Source organism: Centropristis striata, chromosome 14 (assembly GCF_030273125.1).
Source record: "Centropristis striata isolate RG_2023a ecotype Rhode Island chromosome 14, C.striata_1.0, whole genome shotgun sequence".
NCBI lineage: Eukaryota > Metazoa > Chordata > Actinopteri > Perciformes > Serranidae > Centropristis > Centropristis striata.
Window position 1 is genome coordinate 25,588,586 of NC_081530.1, and position 17,124 is coordinate 25,605,709.

A 17,124-nucleotide genomic window follows, 5' to 3' on the forward strand; every position below is an offset into this window, starting at 1 on the left:
GTTTTTGCCAAGTTTGTGGTTGTTCCTTTCTGTCTGCATCATTGTTTTGGGTGGTTTCTGCGTAGGACTGCTTGTGGGAAAGGAATGTCCTGACAGAATATTTTAGGAGAGACCATAAAGTGAAGGCTTTGCTCATAAAAAAACTACTGCCTACTACCCATAAAAGTAGAATTAAAATATTTATAATATCAATTAAGCCATTAAAATCAATAAAATTAGCATGCCTATTTATGAAACTAATTTAACCTCCCTTAGGGTAATAAAGGGTAATAATCTACCTACCTGTTCAACTCATTATTTGATGTTATACCTCATCTGTTAAATCTGTAAAAAGGAAAAGTTGCAGTTTTGCCAATTGTTTTTTTGCTAGACTATTTCTTGGCTCTAAGTCACTTAGTCACATTTTCTTTTCCCTTTTTTAAATGCATGGTTTTTCATGCATTAAACAACCATTATTTTACATGTCAAAACTTCCATATTAAGTGGAAAACGCTCTATATTTAACAAGTTAAAATGTAATTTGATATGTTAAATCAATTTGAATGCAGCAAAACAATTTTAATACAGTAAAAAAAAAAAGATTAACAAGTTAAAATGCATTTCTTTTTTGTCAATTTTTAACATGGTAAAAAACATAATTTAGAGAATGTTAAAACATCAAATTTCAAACAAAGACGCAGGCTACATTTTAAAGTTAATTAATGCTACCTGAGACCTAAAGAGGGATTACAGTCCAGTCAGGAGTGTCAAACTTGATCCATGAAGTGGCTGAAGGTTCAACCATAGACTGTTTATAAAGATAAATAAAGAAATAATCTCTATACTATGATTCCAACTAAGCAGGAGCACACTCAACTCTTTCAATTATCTGAAGTGTCCTGACAGTTAATTTGTTTCAAGTGTGCTCTTCTTGCTTGATTGGAACAAAAACCTGCAGCCACACCTGCCCTTTCATGACCTCATTTACCAGACAGTCATTATAGTATCAATTTCTAAAGTGACATCATTTATACAGAATAAAGGTGCTGCTTATGAGAAATCACCTAACAGGTTTGTGGTGCAGTAAACAGAACAGAGCAAAGACTGGATGTTATGTAAACTAGATAATACCAGTTTTATTTGCAGATTACACTCTAAGAGAAAGAGAAACTTAAGACAATTTAATTTCAAAAGGAGAACAAGTCATCAAATCAGGTTTTCTACTGTATTCAAATCTGTAACATTGTCGTCCATCTTTTTGTTTTGTGTTTTTTTACAAGCAAAAATATGTCTTTTTACACACCTTTTTAAAAAGAACACTATGTACATCATGGAAACATTACATGCCACTGAATTTCTCATGTGGGAGGAGGCCGTACTATTCATTTAACCAACCCCCCATCTCCGTGAAAAACTTCAAGTAATCTCTTATAAAAAATAGAACATATTTATTTTTTGCCTCTGAAAAAAAGGTTTTTCTAAAAATACACATATGAACAGCATTACAGATTGGCAATGCATAGCTCCTAGTATCAGTCTTACTTTCATAAAAGCAAAGAAGCATAATAGAGTGACAAAGCTGCAAATAATATTTTTAAAGCAGAAGAAAAAAAAAAAAGATTTTCTGACTCCAGTAAGCAGCGCAGGCTGTGGTTGAGGTGCAACTGTGGGAGAAAGCGCTGGTGTGTTCGTCGTTTCAAATGTGCTGTCTTCAAAGAATGTTGAAGTGTCTGCTGTAAACAGTTTAGAGAGGATGAGGAGACACGAGAAAGCTGTGAGGTGGAGGGCTGAGGAGTGACGTGCTGCTAATATGAGGAAAAAGAGGGAGATGTGCTGTGACTTGGACAAAATAAAAAAAAAGTGATAAAGAGAGGCGGCAGTTGAGGTGGAGGTGAGGAAGAGTGGTTTGGAGTCGAGGAAGAAGGACACAGAGGTTGGGAGAGAGCTGGAGATCCCTGCCGATGTTGGCTTTGCTGCCAGAGCTGTCGGTGTGTGGCTGCAGGTGGAGCTGGTTAGCAGTCACTGGTTTTCGCCCTGTTACAAGACACAAAGTATTTAAAAGGAGGTTGAACTCAAAACACTGTTTTCTTACATTGTCAGTGAAGCTCAGGAGGGATCAAAGGAACGCATGCAACAGAATCAAGTTAGCATCTTCAGCTTGGTCAAGTTTGTGAGATAAAACTAAACCACAGAGTGTTAATCTAAATTAAAGTGCGCTCGGCTGCAGGCAGGAGCTGTGGCACGATACGGCATCCGAGATCACGTTGAACATACCAACATTAGAGTGTAAATGCAGCGAAAGCAGCCATCATGTTTATAAGCAGCATGTCACATCGTGTTCAGATGTTCTTAGCTGTGACAGTTTCAAGAAAAAATCTTCAGAGTTGCTGGAGAGCGTTTGAACATGTGATTAGATGTGATTATCTGTGAGCTAAACAGGGATTTTTCCCAGTATGATGAAGAAGGGCTTTGAATATAAGAGTAAAGCAGAAACAATTAGTCAATAAGCATTAAATTATTCAAATCCACAATTTCGATTAGACTTCAAATCACGATTTTTTTACAAGCCAAACTTTTCTTTTATCAGCACTGAAAGCTATGCCATTGTTACATTTTCAAGTCCTTCTTTGAAAAGACATGCTACATGTCAAGTGTGATATATAACTGTCATATTTTTTTTTACCATATAGTTAAAGTTATTATTTAACAAAACATTAATTTTAAATGTAATGATAACTTATTTAACCCGTCAGTTGAACAAAGTATAAATGGCAAAACAAAAAGAAGAGTCACAACACGACACTTTTGTATCATAGAATGCAAATTATAGTTTCTGTTGCTATATCGTTCCTGTTGTTTCTGTCATCTCCGACTCTGGCAGCAGCCATGGTGGCCAGAGAAGTAACTGCAGGCTGCCGGTAACCTATACTAGGTCAAAGTGGGTTTTTTAAATTTTCTTTCTTGGGACGCCTTCAAAAAGTGACGCCCATAAGTAATTTTCAAAGCAAAATTCCCTTTTATGCATTTCTTAAATTAGCTATTTTTCTTGTATCTGTATGTGATTATTTTTGGGGGTTTGGACAAAACAATGCATAATAACAATAATGAAAATAGTCATTAGTTGCAACCCTAAATAACTAGTTTGAAAAACTACAGCAAAAGACAATGTAAAGCAAAAAATGTAAACAAAGCAAAAAAAAATTAATGTTCAATATTCCTCTTGCCTAGTTAATCCTCTTGCAGTAGACCTGACAATAAATCTCCTGATTTATTTAAAACATCCAAACTTTCATTCAAACTTTTACAAGGCTGAAACACAACTGATGCAGTTCAAAACCAACAAACCAATTCTGGAAAACTGCCATGCTGAGGTGAAAAAAAAATGTAAAGACCTCATGAAACAACTCAGAAAGTTTGGAGCAGCAGTAAAACCACATGAACATGCAACAAACTTAGAATCATGAGCCCCAACACATGGTGTGGTGAGGTACTTTGTATGATTGTCAAGAGTTCATCAACGGTTCTTAATTCCCTGTTCTGACTATCTCACTTGCCAACAAAATAGCAACGAGTTCATGTGCAAAGCGGCGGTTTAGTGGGGTGACAACTTTAGTTGTTGTTGATTATAACAGTGTTTTTTTACTGGCAAGCTCATCACCTTTAGCAGGATTGCGCAGAGATTAAAAGATGTCACCTTTGCATGTATGATGCACAGTGTGAATTAGCACCTTGCACTATTCCAACTCAACCTGACATTTCAGAGCTTCAACACTGAAACCACAAATGTACACGTACACACACCACAAACAAACACCATGCTAGAGTGCAGCCAAAATTAACACAACCCCAAACCACATGATCCAAGCATCGTGGAAAAAAAACAAGATCAAAACCTCAACAGAAATAAAAACACAGCAGACAGAGACACACACATACACACACACAGACACACACACACACACACACACCTCCATGTACAAGAGTGGGCGTTCTTTTTAAAAGCTGTGGGTAAACATCGTCCTCTAAATGTGCTCTTCGTGGATGTTGTTGCTGTCGCAGCGGGGGGTAAAGATACACTGCCCCCCACTGGACAGGACAGCTCTTGTCATGTGCAGCAAATGCAGCCCAAACTGTCCGAGAAGAACCAAAACAACAGCAGAGTAAGAGCTCGTCAGAAACGGCGGCGTTTGGGCCGAATTACTGGAACAACACTGACATGTCACACAACAAAGGAAGGCTTCTGAGAAATGAGTTAGTGAGCCATTTTTGGAGGTGCACAGTCATCAGAACTAAGTGCTTCATCAGGGATAACTGTCTCGCCTTTATGAGAACATGAAGAAGACGTCAGTTAACTACACTGGTGGCTTCACACTAAATGACTGAGAATGTTGAAAGAGAGGGAAAGAGAAAATAAGAAAGCCTCAACTCTGCTTGAAGTCTAACTTTTGCTATTAGGAGGTTGAGTCACGCACTGGGAAAGCCTGCCTGGATTTCCTCTGTGGGGTTCAAAGAAATGACTGACTCATATCTTTTCTTCTTTAGCGCCTCTTTTACATCACAGATGTAGAGGAAAAAGGTATTTCTTTTACATCTCCCATTATGAAACAAAATTATAGGGTTTGCAACACCAGCTTGTTTTCTTAAGAAATACGCTGAAAAAAATATATAAATGCAACACTTTTGTTCCCATTTTTCGTGAGATCTAAGACTTTTTCTATTGACACAAAAGGTTTAATTCTTTCAAACTGCAGAGATAATCCATCCACCTGAAAGGTGTCTTATATCAAGCTGTTGACTCAACCGCATGATTGTTACACAGGTGTGCCCAGGGCTGCTCACAGTAAAAGTCCACTCTGAATGTGCAGTTTTATCTAGGCCGTTATTGGGCACTCTGAACTATGTATTTCACATGACTACAGCTACAGGTGTAGCTGCATTCTTCCGTGAGGAGAATACTGCCAGTTAGACCAAGATCCTGCTGAAGATGCAGCATCATAGAAATAAAAAGTCTTAGATCTTTTATTTCAACTCGTAAAATAGGAGCAAAAACTGGAAGCTTGTGGTCAGATTTTTGTTCAATGGATGATGATTTAGATCTGGCTCTTCAAGCTGTGTTGACTAATAAATAAATGCATCACACTTGACAGTATAAATTACAGCGTGTCATGAATACAAAGGTGGCACTGTGATGGTGCTTGACTAATCATTGTGCACTTGATTTGTGTATGAATAGTAAGAGGCCAAAAGACATAATCACCTTTTTCTCTTCTTCTCAGACTCATTTGTCCTGGGCTTGCTTTGGGGTGTCTTAGCTGTGCCTGATTTGGAAATGCTGTCTTCTCTGCGTCTTTTGCTGCATTAAAACAAGGAAAATAAGTAAACACAAAAAAATCATCAATGGCCTACTCAGAGTATTTATCAACTGATTACGACCAACGGTCAGACTAAGTGTACTGACTGTGTCGTGCTGCCGTCCTGCTCCTGCTCCTTGCATGGAGATGTTGCTGGTGCTTTGGCATCTTGTCTGTAGTCTCCTCCCTCCTCCAGCTGGCCTCCTCGTTGGCTCCCGTTGTATCGCTCCGTTGAGGGGGGAGAGTCCGATGTCGGCTCCTGATCTTCCCTGGACAACTCTCGCCATTGGTTCTACACAGAGAGAAGTGGAAGATTTTTTTTTTATATTGATGCTATAAACAAACGTTTAAGGGCTTGCTGGCCAGGTCAACACATCCAACCTGAGGAAACACCCGGTCAGACACAAAATATATATAAAATTACAGTGTACCGTACCAGACATGAAACTTAATTAAGGCTTCAACAAATTCAGGTTATTAATTAGCCAGTTGAATAACTTGTGGTTGAAAAAAACAGGGCCTTTTTTTACTTACTTAGCATTGTTAGCTTAGCATTGTGTGTGTGGACCAGGTACCTGTACAGAGGAGTCTCCCATGATGGACTTGGATCCTTCGAGGACAGCCATGAAGGAGAAGCGCAGCTGGTCTGGGGTCTGGATCAGGCCCATGCGGTACTTCCTCATGTCCAACAAGATGCTTTTGATGTCTACTGATGAGGGGTCTTTCCTCTTATCCATCTGGACAGGAGACAATTGTAATTTAGCTCAGGATTAACCCAGTTCTCTGACGTCTGATGACTAATTTGTTGGTTAAGTTTAGCCCTTACGCATTTTTAAACATTGCCAGTCTGTGACAGCGATTACAGTGCAACAGGTTTGGGATGAAATAATGTATTTGACCTTTTTCTAGTAGTATTTTTCACTGATCTGGTTCCTCACCTCCACATCATTGTGTTTTCATGCGTTTACCAGCATGCCAACAGAACAATGGTGCATTACAGCTGCAGGTTGTGCATAACCACATAAAAGGATGGTTTATTTGCGAAGCCGAGTCAGCCAACATGGGTTAACCATTTAAAAACAAAGCAACCTGAGCTCAGTTTCAAAGGGGTATACAAACACAGAGGCCTAAATGACAATTCAAATGCATCCCGTCAAACGATGGAATATGAAAACACTGATACAAACAAACAGGTAGGACTTACCAAGACCACACACGTGTCGACTAATGAAAACGTCCCTGATCGTCCAATTCCGGCGCTGCAGTGCACCACAGCCGGCCCGTGATCCACTTCCAACGCTCCCGACTCACGCACTTTAAAGAGGAAGTTTAGGAAGGATGCCGGGGACTCTGGGACACCAAAATCCGGCCACGTGGTGTAATGAAAGTGGTAGATCTCTCTCTTCTCCCCCGTCTGTGAAAGCAGACAAACAGAGGCCTTACTGGCATGAACAAAATTTTTATTTCTTTACAGCCCACCAGTGCTGATTTTATCTGTTGTGTTTGAGGTGATAGTATTTCAGAGCTGAACTAAGTATGCATGTTCAACAGTTTCACTTTCAATTCCTGCAAGAAGCCTGAAATTCTCTGAAAACTTGCCACACCAAAACAGCACATAAAGACATTAAAGCACTTCTTTCTCATGCTTTTTTTTCCGCAAATAATTTCAGCAGCTAATTTTTAGTTGTCATTTTAAAACAAATTTAAGTTCATTTTTAATATAAGAAAACAGGCAAAATATTGCATTCCAATAAAGTTTGGGAGAACTTCTGCTTTAAAAAATGCAGTTTGCAGGAGCAACATTGTAATTTAAGCATAAGCTTAATTTGTATACTAAAATTGCTATGCAGTATAATCTACATTTAATTTGCATCTGCTCAACACCTACACACAATGCAGATACTTTGGTGTGTGTGGGAGAATGAAAGACTCTTATCTGTCTGAAAGTCTCTGAAAACAGAAAATAAACTGAAAGAGGACTGAAAATAAAGTTATTTTCAGCACAGGTCCTGTGATGTGTTTGGACACCCTTGAACCATTTCAGTTCTCCTTTGAGACTTTTTTTTTGCCTCTAGTTATAAGTAAAACTGTGGCTTACACTCATATTCTGCAGCTCCAACACTCTGGTGGTGTAGTAAGACTTGGTGTCCTCTGACAGCAGCGTGACCAAGAAGCGCGTGTCCCTGAAGGCCATCTCCCTCTCCTCCGCTGTGGGCCAGTACTGGGCACACTTTTCCTGTCACACAAGGAGAAAAGAGACAAAGATGGTAAGAGATACCATAGAAATTAAACATACGACAAAGAAATTAAGCTGATTTAAAGCAGATGCTAGCTAAGTGGCCCTGAGGCAAAGCAGCTGACAAGTAACAGGAGGACAGTTTGATCCTCAGCAGTGAGAGGAGAGCTGGAGAATAAATCACATAATTGTGAGGATAAACATCCTCTTCTCTCTCCCCACAAATAGCTGCACATTTAGCTGGTCACAATTACACTCATATACTACACAATGTTCCCCAACAACTAATTTCCCTGATGATTAAATGGAAACTTATGCTACTCAACTAGTCTAAAAGCAAGAAAGAAGTATATTTAATTATGCATGATTTAATCTATTAGGATAATACATTGTCTGTAAAAATGTTGCAAATAATATAAGACCTATTGGAAATCGTTAATCACATTTTACAACAACCAAATCATTCATCAAAGCTTATGAAATGTGTGGAACTTTGCACACAGCCTACAAAACATGACAACAACTCACTAAAAGTTAGCAAAAAACATTTAAAACAAATATTATTTAGGAAAATAAATCTTGGAAACATGCCCAATAATTATAATACTGGAGTGTGCAAATGTGTATGGAATATATAAAATAATAGACAAGTGAACAACTATTTCTGGCGCCAACTGGTAGCAAAGTTTAATTGACTACTTGACTTAATGCGAACATGACAACAGTTAAATCATCGATTAGTCAAGATGATTGATGTTATGAATAGATTTAATTTTTACAATGCGTCTCAAGTATTTTAATTTTGTGACTAGTTGTTACACCACGCTGTACTTTACTGCACCACTATGTTAGAAATATTTTTTTTAAATCTACAGAAATTAATTTTGAATAAAGCCTAGAATATGCATAAATCATAAACTTTAAGAATTTATATTAATTTATTTAAATTTTAGGTACTTAAATGTCTTTTTTGTAAGGCATGTTGAGCTGCATTTCTTGTATGAAATGTGCATACATTATTATATATTTTAATGTATTATTCTTATTCTTATTATCATCATTGTCATCATCATTATTATTATTATAATTATTTTCCAGCAGTGGACACAATCTACTCTCGCTCAGACAAAGTTAAGATCAGAATCTGGCTAAATTCCAAAATAACTGCAGATCCTATTAGAACTGCAGTCAAATACTGTGAAATACTTAGGTGATATCTACACAAACAGGATTCATAGTAAACAAACAATGGCAAGTACTGTTGGGGATAAGTCCCTTATGTAATCTCCCCTCTGCAGAATTGGAGAGCTGTCCTACATAAAAGATCCTTGTGAGGTTAATAATATCCGACTAGGTACTCTTTATCTTCGGTTTCCAAGAAAACAGTGAGTGAATCTCATGACCCTGTGAGATCCATTCCAGCTGCTTTACTGAGAAAGAGAGAGATCACAGCTGCTCTGGGTGAGACAGTGTTGGTATACGTGTGTGTGCGTGTGTTTAATCGGCACATCACAGGATCACTGGATTTAAAAAGAGCTGAGAGGTCGGGCTGCGTCCCAGTTCCTCACATACATCTGTGAACACGCTGTCAAAACACTGAATTCCTGTTATCCTGCTGACAGGAGAGTGAAGCCTCACAGTGGACCATTTAAACAAAGATTAATCAAACAAGTAAGGGTTGTACTGAGAGTGAATTTCGGATAAGGAAGATTTTGAAGTAATCCTACGCTCCCACCACTGGAATCTTATTCTACAAATAGGATAATACTAATAATATTAGTGTAGCTTCATTGTGCAGAAACAAAATGAATACACATTCTAAAAAAGAAAAGATGGATGAAGCTTCAAAGCTTCAAACTAATCAGTACAACCTATAAACTAGTTGCATAAATTATTTCCCTGTGAGCAGGCTGAGTGTGTTGCTGATTAATATGTGCATATGACAAGTCTTTCTGTGGTTGATTCAATATTTCTGCAGTCTGTGTGTGTGGGAGTGTACACACCAGACAAATAACAGATGTCAAACCAGACAATGTGATGCCTTTTTATTCTTGTGTACTTACTGAGCCTTTCTCAATGACCCTGTTGAGCATGACAACTGCCTTGGACTTCTGCTCCCAGATCATGAGCCAAAAGTGACCACATGTGTTCCTGAGGGGGCCCTGTGGACGACGACAACACACACACACACACACACACACACACACACACACACACACACACACACACACACACGTCACATCAGTTTCGTGGCACAAGGAAATGAGTCCAGTGGGGCACTGGGAAATCATTTGCAATGGAAATGTACTTAATCTTTTAGGCTTGACAAAGCACTGAATACATTAGGCGGGGGACTGTTTTTAATAATCTGATAACTGGGGAACAAACAAGTGTTTATTTAAAAAGGTCAAGACTGCTAAAGGTTATCATGTGGTTGATATGAGAAAACTGCACTCTCTAAGGTGCAAAATCTTTAAATGTCAAATGTCTCTCAATAAAACAGAATACATAACACACACAAAGACATGGAAAATGCTGAGATGTAATCAGAGCTTTGCTCGTTTTTTGTCATGACTAAGTTCATTGAAATGTGTCACTGAGAGGAAAGCAATTATGTAGAGTAACACACTGTTTAAAGTCATGCAAATTTGGATATAAAAACTATTTAAATTTAGAGTTTAATAATTTCAGGATACCTACAATTATCTGAACAAAAGCAAGTATTATTGATTTCTCACGGTTTCTCAGTCTCATCATTTCAAACTATAATCTAGCTTTCCTGCATCTCAAATAATTGCCACCAAATTCTATACATATATACATACATACATAGCACCTAATAAACACAATATCACAAAGGTTGACATTTTTGCTCAATAACATCCCAAAAATGTCTACCTGCTATCTAATCATACAAAAATTATTTAGAAAGACTACACTCACAATTACTGCAATAAACTAGATATTTCAGTATTTCAGGCTTGTCATGCTGAATTTAGAAAACTCTCAGGGGCTTCAACAAGAATACATTTTATCAGCCCAGTCTCTGTTTTTTGTGGTCATGCTAGCAAAAAGTTTTAAAAAAATCACATGAAAAATGATGTGGTTATTTGCCCTTTCATTGAAGATTAGAGGATATTCAAAGTTGTGTGGGATGAAGATGCCCCTGTGTTAGGTTTCAGTTTTGGAACCCAATGTTGATTTGGCTTGACAAATGCAACTGTATATGCAACTTTACAAAACTGATATTTAAATAGCAGTTACCATGAAAATAATGGTGGGTACCAAGAAAACATTTATGATCCCACAAGCACATACCAATGCTAAGTAGTTGACTAAGATCGCTCTGCCACGAGGCTACCATCAAAAACAGAAAAATGATTTAACACCTGTTTAGGTTGTTACTTTGTCATTAGATGTCAGCTTGGTGACTTTTGACACATTTCAATAGCGTTACGCTCCACTATAGAACTCATCTCTATGGGTTTATGAACAAGGCTATTGTTTGCATGTGCATGGCAATACACTAACAGCATTGTCTGTAGGGAAGGGTGTTAGGACGAAAAAGTATAGAACACATTTGTTGATTGATCTCAATCTCAATTTGCAATTTTACAAGTGTACATAAATGCAAAATACTGTTCGACCTCAACATTGACATGTCTGTTAAATAAAGAAATTACATTAATTGAATTATTTTCTGTGCTAGTATGAATCAATGTAGATAAATATTAGACTTTTATAAATATCCTTATTTAGTGTTAAAATTTAAATAGGATTCTACTATTAGGTAAATTACTAAATATTTCAAAAGGTATAGCATTAGAAAATCCACTTTAACATAAACATACACAATTTGTTTCAAAACCACATAAACTCCTGCTGTTACAGTTATGCCGAGACTCTACTCATCACTAAATTATTACGTTAAATTAAACAAGCCCTTAGCCATCACACTCAGTGACAAAACACATTATTCATTGTCCAGTCCAGGAAAAAACACTGGCTGCTCAGACAATCTACACACTTATTTTCTCTTCAGCCATAAGTTTTCTGATAACATCAACAAACTAAGGTTGTAAAAATAGACCTGCATTAACGATTGTTTTTACTGGAATGAAAAGCCTTGGACTTGCCTGGGTCAATATGTAACTTCTCTGGGCTTCCTCCATTACTACCAGACTTGCATTGATGTAGTCATTTTCTGTGCTCTTCAGCTTCACCCGACTGTGATCAACTGCAGGCAGCATGAGAGAGAAAGTTATTTGAGAATCTGTTGTTAACTGACCGACATTATAAATGGTTTAGAGAAACATCACACTGTGTCAACAGTTTGGACTTTCCACAAATGTTTACCTACATGGACTGACATCTCTGTATCTGTTTCGGTTTCGATTCTCTGGACACTTTGCCACTTTGTAGGAGCACTCATGGGACTGATTTCTAATTTCCTGAAGACAATGAAAAGATTTGTTTAAAAACAAGAAATAACCACATGCACAACAAGATTACATGAAATACAAATGTTTAGCACCATGACAGACATTTGATATTATCAAGCAGGGAACCAGTAATATCCTCATCAAATGTATTTGTACAATAATCACAATGTACGAACATTATACAACTTATCCAGTGTTTACCCTAGGTTTGGCATGAGGTTTGAAGGTTCTCCCCCAAGAAATGTTTTACATTTTTATATAAAACACATGCATTTCACATAATTTGAACCACATCTGTGACCATAAAATTGGAAAAGCTACTGCAGCACAGGTAATAAACAATCAACACACAGAGCTTAAACAAAACCCTCTAAATAGGTCCACCGGAGACCAGCTGCAACCATTAGATGCTAAAAGTAATTTAGTTAGTTTACATGCTATCCAGATTGACAAACAGCTTGGGTGCAGTGCCTAAACCATAGGCTTGTACTTGTGAAGAGGAGCAATTTAGTTAGTCAGGGACCACATACAGCAACAATAATAATCTCAAATAAAGAGAAGAGACACAATTGTACCAGATTTAGCTACAGTTAATTTCCATCTGTAGTCCCTGTGCAGGTCGACAAAGACACTAATACAGCTAATGCATTTAACAGACGTTCAAAATAATATAAATCAGTCGAGGTTTCAAATATACATGCAAATATCAGCCATTACCCCCAAAACTATACAATATTTATAAATACTTATTACCACTCAGTTGTAGTAAGCTTTTCAGTTGTGGAGGTGCAGTACTGGGAGTTATTTTAAACACCAAGCGAAACTAAATTCTTAAAAGTTCACCATGTTACATTTACTGGGTACGTCTTAATGATAATACTGTTACTGTGGTATAAAAGCCAAACGACTGAATAACAACATAATTTAGCTTCAACCACATGCACCAGTTTAGAACACTGACTAAGCTTACGGTGACATTTAAGCTACGTTGTCATATTAAAGTGTTACATTGTCTATAGACAAACTGAGAAAGAATAATAAAACGGAAATAAAACAAAACCTTGAGAAACCTGGCGATAAATACCAGGTTAAATATGGGATATTTGATGAGCTAGCCGAACTGTTAGCTCGCTAAATTAATGCGCGGTTGGAGTTCTGTCTGTTAGCTTTATGCTAGCTATGCTAACAGACTTACTAGGTAGAGTTTTTGCCACCGGCCCTCCGAGTCTATGTCTTCAAACTCCTTGTCCATCTTTCACCGTGGCAGTGCCAGTCTGTTGTGATCCAGGTATGTGTGATTAGCTGTCCGACTATCTACTTCATTACTTATTTTATGCCGGAGAAGCTTTTGGTCAAAGAGTTATCACTTCCCTCCGCTAACCGATCGCGCTGTTTGTCCGTTGTCTGAGCCAGTTGACATATGAAGAAGTCATATGTGCGCATGCGTCAACGGAGGTCCTGCAGGAGCTGTCAAAAACAAACGCAGCGAAGATATTCAGTGAACTCATGAGATGTCACACAGCTCAAAGCAATAAGCACAATTTCACCTGATAAGTTCATTTATCCTGTACATTACAGTACATTACAGCCCACCACCACCACCCCACTTTATTATTATTTACAGAACAAGAAGAGGTCAAACAACTTAAACAGAAAATAAGGTAAATAATAAAAAGAAATAAAAAGGTTGATATTTACAACACCAGTTGTTGTTAACATTGATTTCTGATAGTTAATAAGTAGGAGGAGGGTTATTGTGTGGCCATACATGTATGCTGATGAGCAAATCAGCAGAAAGACAGACGGACAGACAGACAGACAGACCAATGGGGGATTTTTTTGTAAATACTATCGATGCGTATGTGTGTGTGAGTGTGTGTGTAAGTGTGTGTGTACTTTGTATTTATAAGTGCTTGTATATATGTGTGGATATTTCAGAGAGGAAAAAAGAGATGTGTTGCAAAGTTCTATAGAATTGGGATCAGGCATTTGTAAATATATTTTATGTATTTTATATATAATGTGATATGGAAATAGACCATATCGCATATATCAATATAGTTATCTTTTTTTTAAATTTCTTTATATATAGGTGCTCCTCTAACTAGCGTTTGTCATATTTAGTTATTTTGTAATATTTGTTATTTTTTTCTCATATAAATATATTTATTTCAGAAAAAGAATAGCCTATTTTATTTCATTTCTATTTTATTTAAGCTATTTTTATTTAAGCTATTTTTATTTATTTTAATGTGCACTTTATGGAGCTTTGATTTAAAAAAACAACAACAACAACACTCTCCTGTTGTTATACAGTATTCATATTCATTTAAATAAACGCTTTCAATAAAATTACTTGTGACATGTCATATTTGGCTTTGACTTTGACTGAACATCTGTTTTATATATAATATACATACATATACTCATACTATACTACACTGTATGGGGCTACATTATTGTAATATAATAATAATACCCTTTTATTATTATTACATTTATATAGCACCTTTTAAAAACAGCAGTTTAGAAGTGCTTTAACAGAGAGCAGTTAATTACACAGAGAATGATGCCACAAGGATAACAACAATTCTTACATTACAAGAAAAACAATAAGAGACCGAGCAGGACATTCTCAGATACACAGAAAATGGAAAAAGGTAAAAGAAGTTAAAAAAAAAAGAAGTAAAAAGTGAAGAAGTAAAAAGGAGTGGTGAGATAGAAAGCATTACATAATAGCAAGTCTATAAAAGTGGGTTTTAAGAAGTGATTTCAGAGAAGTTACTGACTCTGCACGTCTTATCTCCTTCGGTTTTTTTTAGTTTTGACTTAATAATATGTTATAAAGTCTTACGCCATTATATGCTATATTATATTTATATTATTCTATATGAATACAGACATCACTAAGTATCATTCACAGTATTTATTAGCCTGTTATGGTAGACCCACTGTTATTAACCATACTGTGTCACTTTGCCTCATAACTTTGTCTGTAATTGCTCTTGTATAAATCTTTTTTTTTTTACAAAAGTAACTATAAGTACATTTTCACTACTCTTATATTCATGTTTTATACCTCTTATTTTATTTATTAATACATTGTTACTGCTGTATTTGTATGTGTTTATATATATGTGATTGTATATATAACATACATACATATGTCTTATATCTCATAGTATACTATACTGTATTGTGCTACACTATAGTATGTTATAAAGTCTTACCACATTACATCCCATATTTTGTTTCTATTTTTCAATGTCAATACAGACAACACTAAGTATCATTCACAGTATATATTAGCCTATAATGCTGTTCATACGTAACATTGACAAAAATTCACAAAGCAACACTTATTAAAACCCTTTCATGAATAATAGACTAGAATTTTATCTTAACAAAACACAAACTGCCAATGTGATTGGTGCTGTTATGCAAACAGCAGTTATCTATAATGGTTGGTACCAAGAAAACATTTATGATTCCACAAGCAAATATCAATGCTAAGCAGTTGACTAGGATCACTCTGTCACAAGTTAACCCTCGAAACAGAAAAAGCAAAGACCAGTACGTTTTTCCACTCCTACAACTTTCATAGCTCTTATTCTATTTATTTATGTCCTTATCTTATCTTATCTTATCTTATCTTATCTTATCTTATCTTATCTTATCTTATCTTATCTTATCTTATCTTATCGATTTTTAAGTGATTTATATTATTTGGAAAAGGTTTTCATATGTGAATAAGTTGGACAGTATTTGCTATGTTGTTAAGGTTTCGTTTTATTTTTTATTTTAGTTTCATTTGTTCCAATTCAAATTGCAAGTGAAAACAAAACCAAATCTGAGTATTTCTATGTTTGTTATTCGAGTAATCAGTTGGCAGTTTGTTCCTAAAACATAAAAACAGACCAATAATTACAAACAAATGCCCATTACCATTTTGCAGAACCCATTGTGACATATTCAAATTGCTTGTTTTCTTTGTCCAACAGTCCCAAACCGAAGATATTCAGATTAAGAAGAAATTTGACGCTCTTTGTGCTGGACAACACCTCAGTAATCTGATTCTAATGAGACTGATTACAGGTCAACAAAGAGGTCAAAAGCAACATTTCTAATGTTACATTTTCCCTTCCACCTCAAATAGGTCTATTTTTATGTCCCAGGTAATTGATTAGAGTGTTTGTTTTTTTTCTTTCATTTACTTCTCTTTTTGAGCCAGGTTACTAGGAAACAGAGATTTAAAAAAAATCCTCACGAGATTGTCTGCTTTATTAAATGCCAGACATGTTTGAACGTGTCTGAAATATAAAGACACCTTGCAGTTGTGTGATGATCCCCCTGAGACTGATAATCAGCATACAACAACCTTGTTTGGACAGGCATTGTTCAAAACACACAAAACATTATTTTAAACTGAGTTAAGATCCTGAACCACAGAACCAAGAAATGTGATTATATATTATACTGGATTACACCAAAATGATGCAGGAGACAATCATGTGGTCATGAAAACGGCAATTTAATTGTGAGAGAGAATATACATTATGCATTAAAGTGATGATTACAGATTAGATACATGTACACAATAGGTTGCATTGTTGTCAAACTGGGATTGTAATTCTCTGAGGGGGAATTTAATTTGGAACATTATGTTCAGCTTTATCATCAGATTGTAAATGCTGTGAGAAGTGATCACACATGACAAACAAGTTGAACACAATGTTCTCTTTCAAACTACTGACAAATATCCAGAAGCCTCAGGGGAATCTGACAACTAAAAACATAAAACCTTTATGAACTCAAGGATGAAGTTTAACTTTGTCATTGGTCTTTTTTCTTGAAAAAGTATGTTAAGAAAAGACCTGGAGGGGAGTCTGCAGGCAAGCAATGTGAGACTACAGAGAGCAGCAAGCAGTGTGTGTGTGTGTGTGTGTGTGTGTGTGTGTGTGTATTAAGACTTAATTGTTGGTTAAAGTTACATTTGGAATTAAGCAAATGTTAGGAAAAGGACTTTAATGTTTATAGATAAGTCCATAACATAATTAGATGAATCCTTATGGAGTGGATGTAGTCTTTGTGACAAAAACAAGTCGTGTGTACATGT

At 36.3% G+C, this 17,124-nt stretch overlaps 1 protein-coding gene across 1 annotated transcript; it reads right to left on the reverse strand.

The window, feature by feature from the left end:
- Positions 1–1,090: 1,090 nt before the first annotated feature.
- ptpn2b (protein tyrosine phosphatase non-receptor type 2b) lies at positions 1,091–13,432 on the reverse strand. The gene is made up of 10 exons (XM_059350553.1): positions 13,204–13,432; positions 11,927–12,017; positions 11,703–11,803; positions 9,630–9,728; positions 7,429–7,566; positions 6,535–6,744; positions 5,906–6,067; positions 5,438–5,622; positions 5,237–5,332; positions 1,091–2,013 (listed from the first exon to the last, which is right to left on the reverse strand). The coding sequence occupies exons 1-10, from the start codon at positions 13,258–13,260 to the stop codon at positions 1,992–1,994; spliced, it is 1,161 nt and encodes a 386-aa protein (XP_059206536.1). The 5' UTR covers positions 13,261–13,432; the 3' UTR covers positions 1,091–1,991.
- Positions 13,433–17,124: the final 3,692 nt, after the last annotated feature.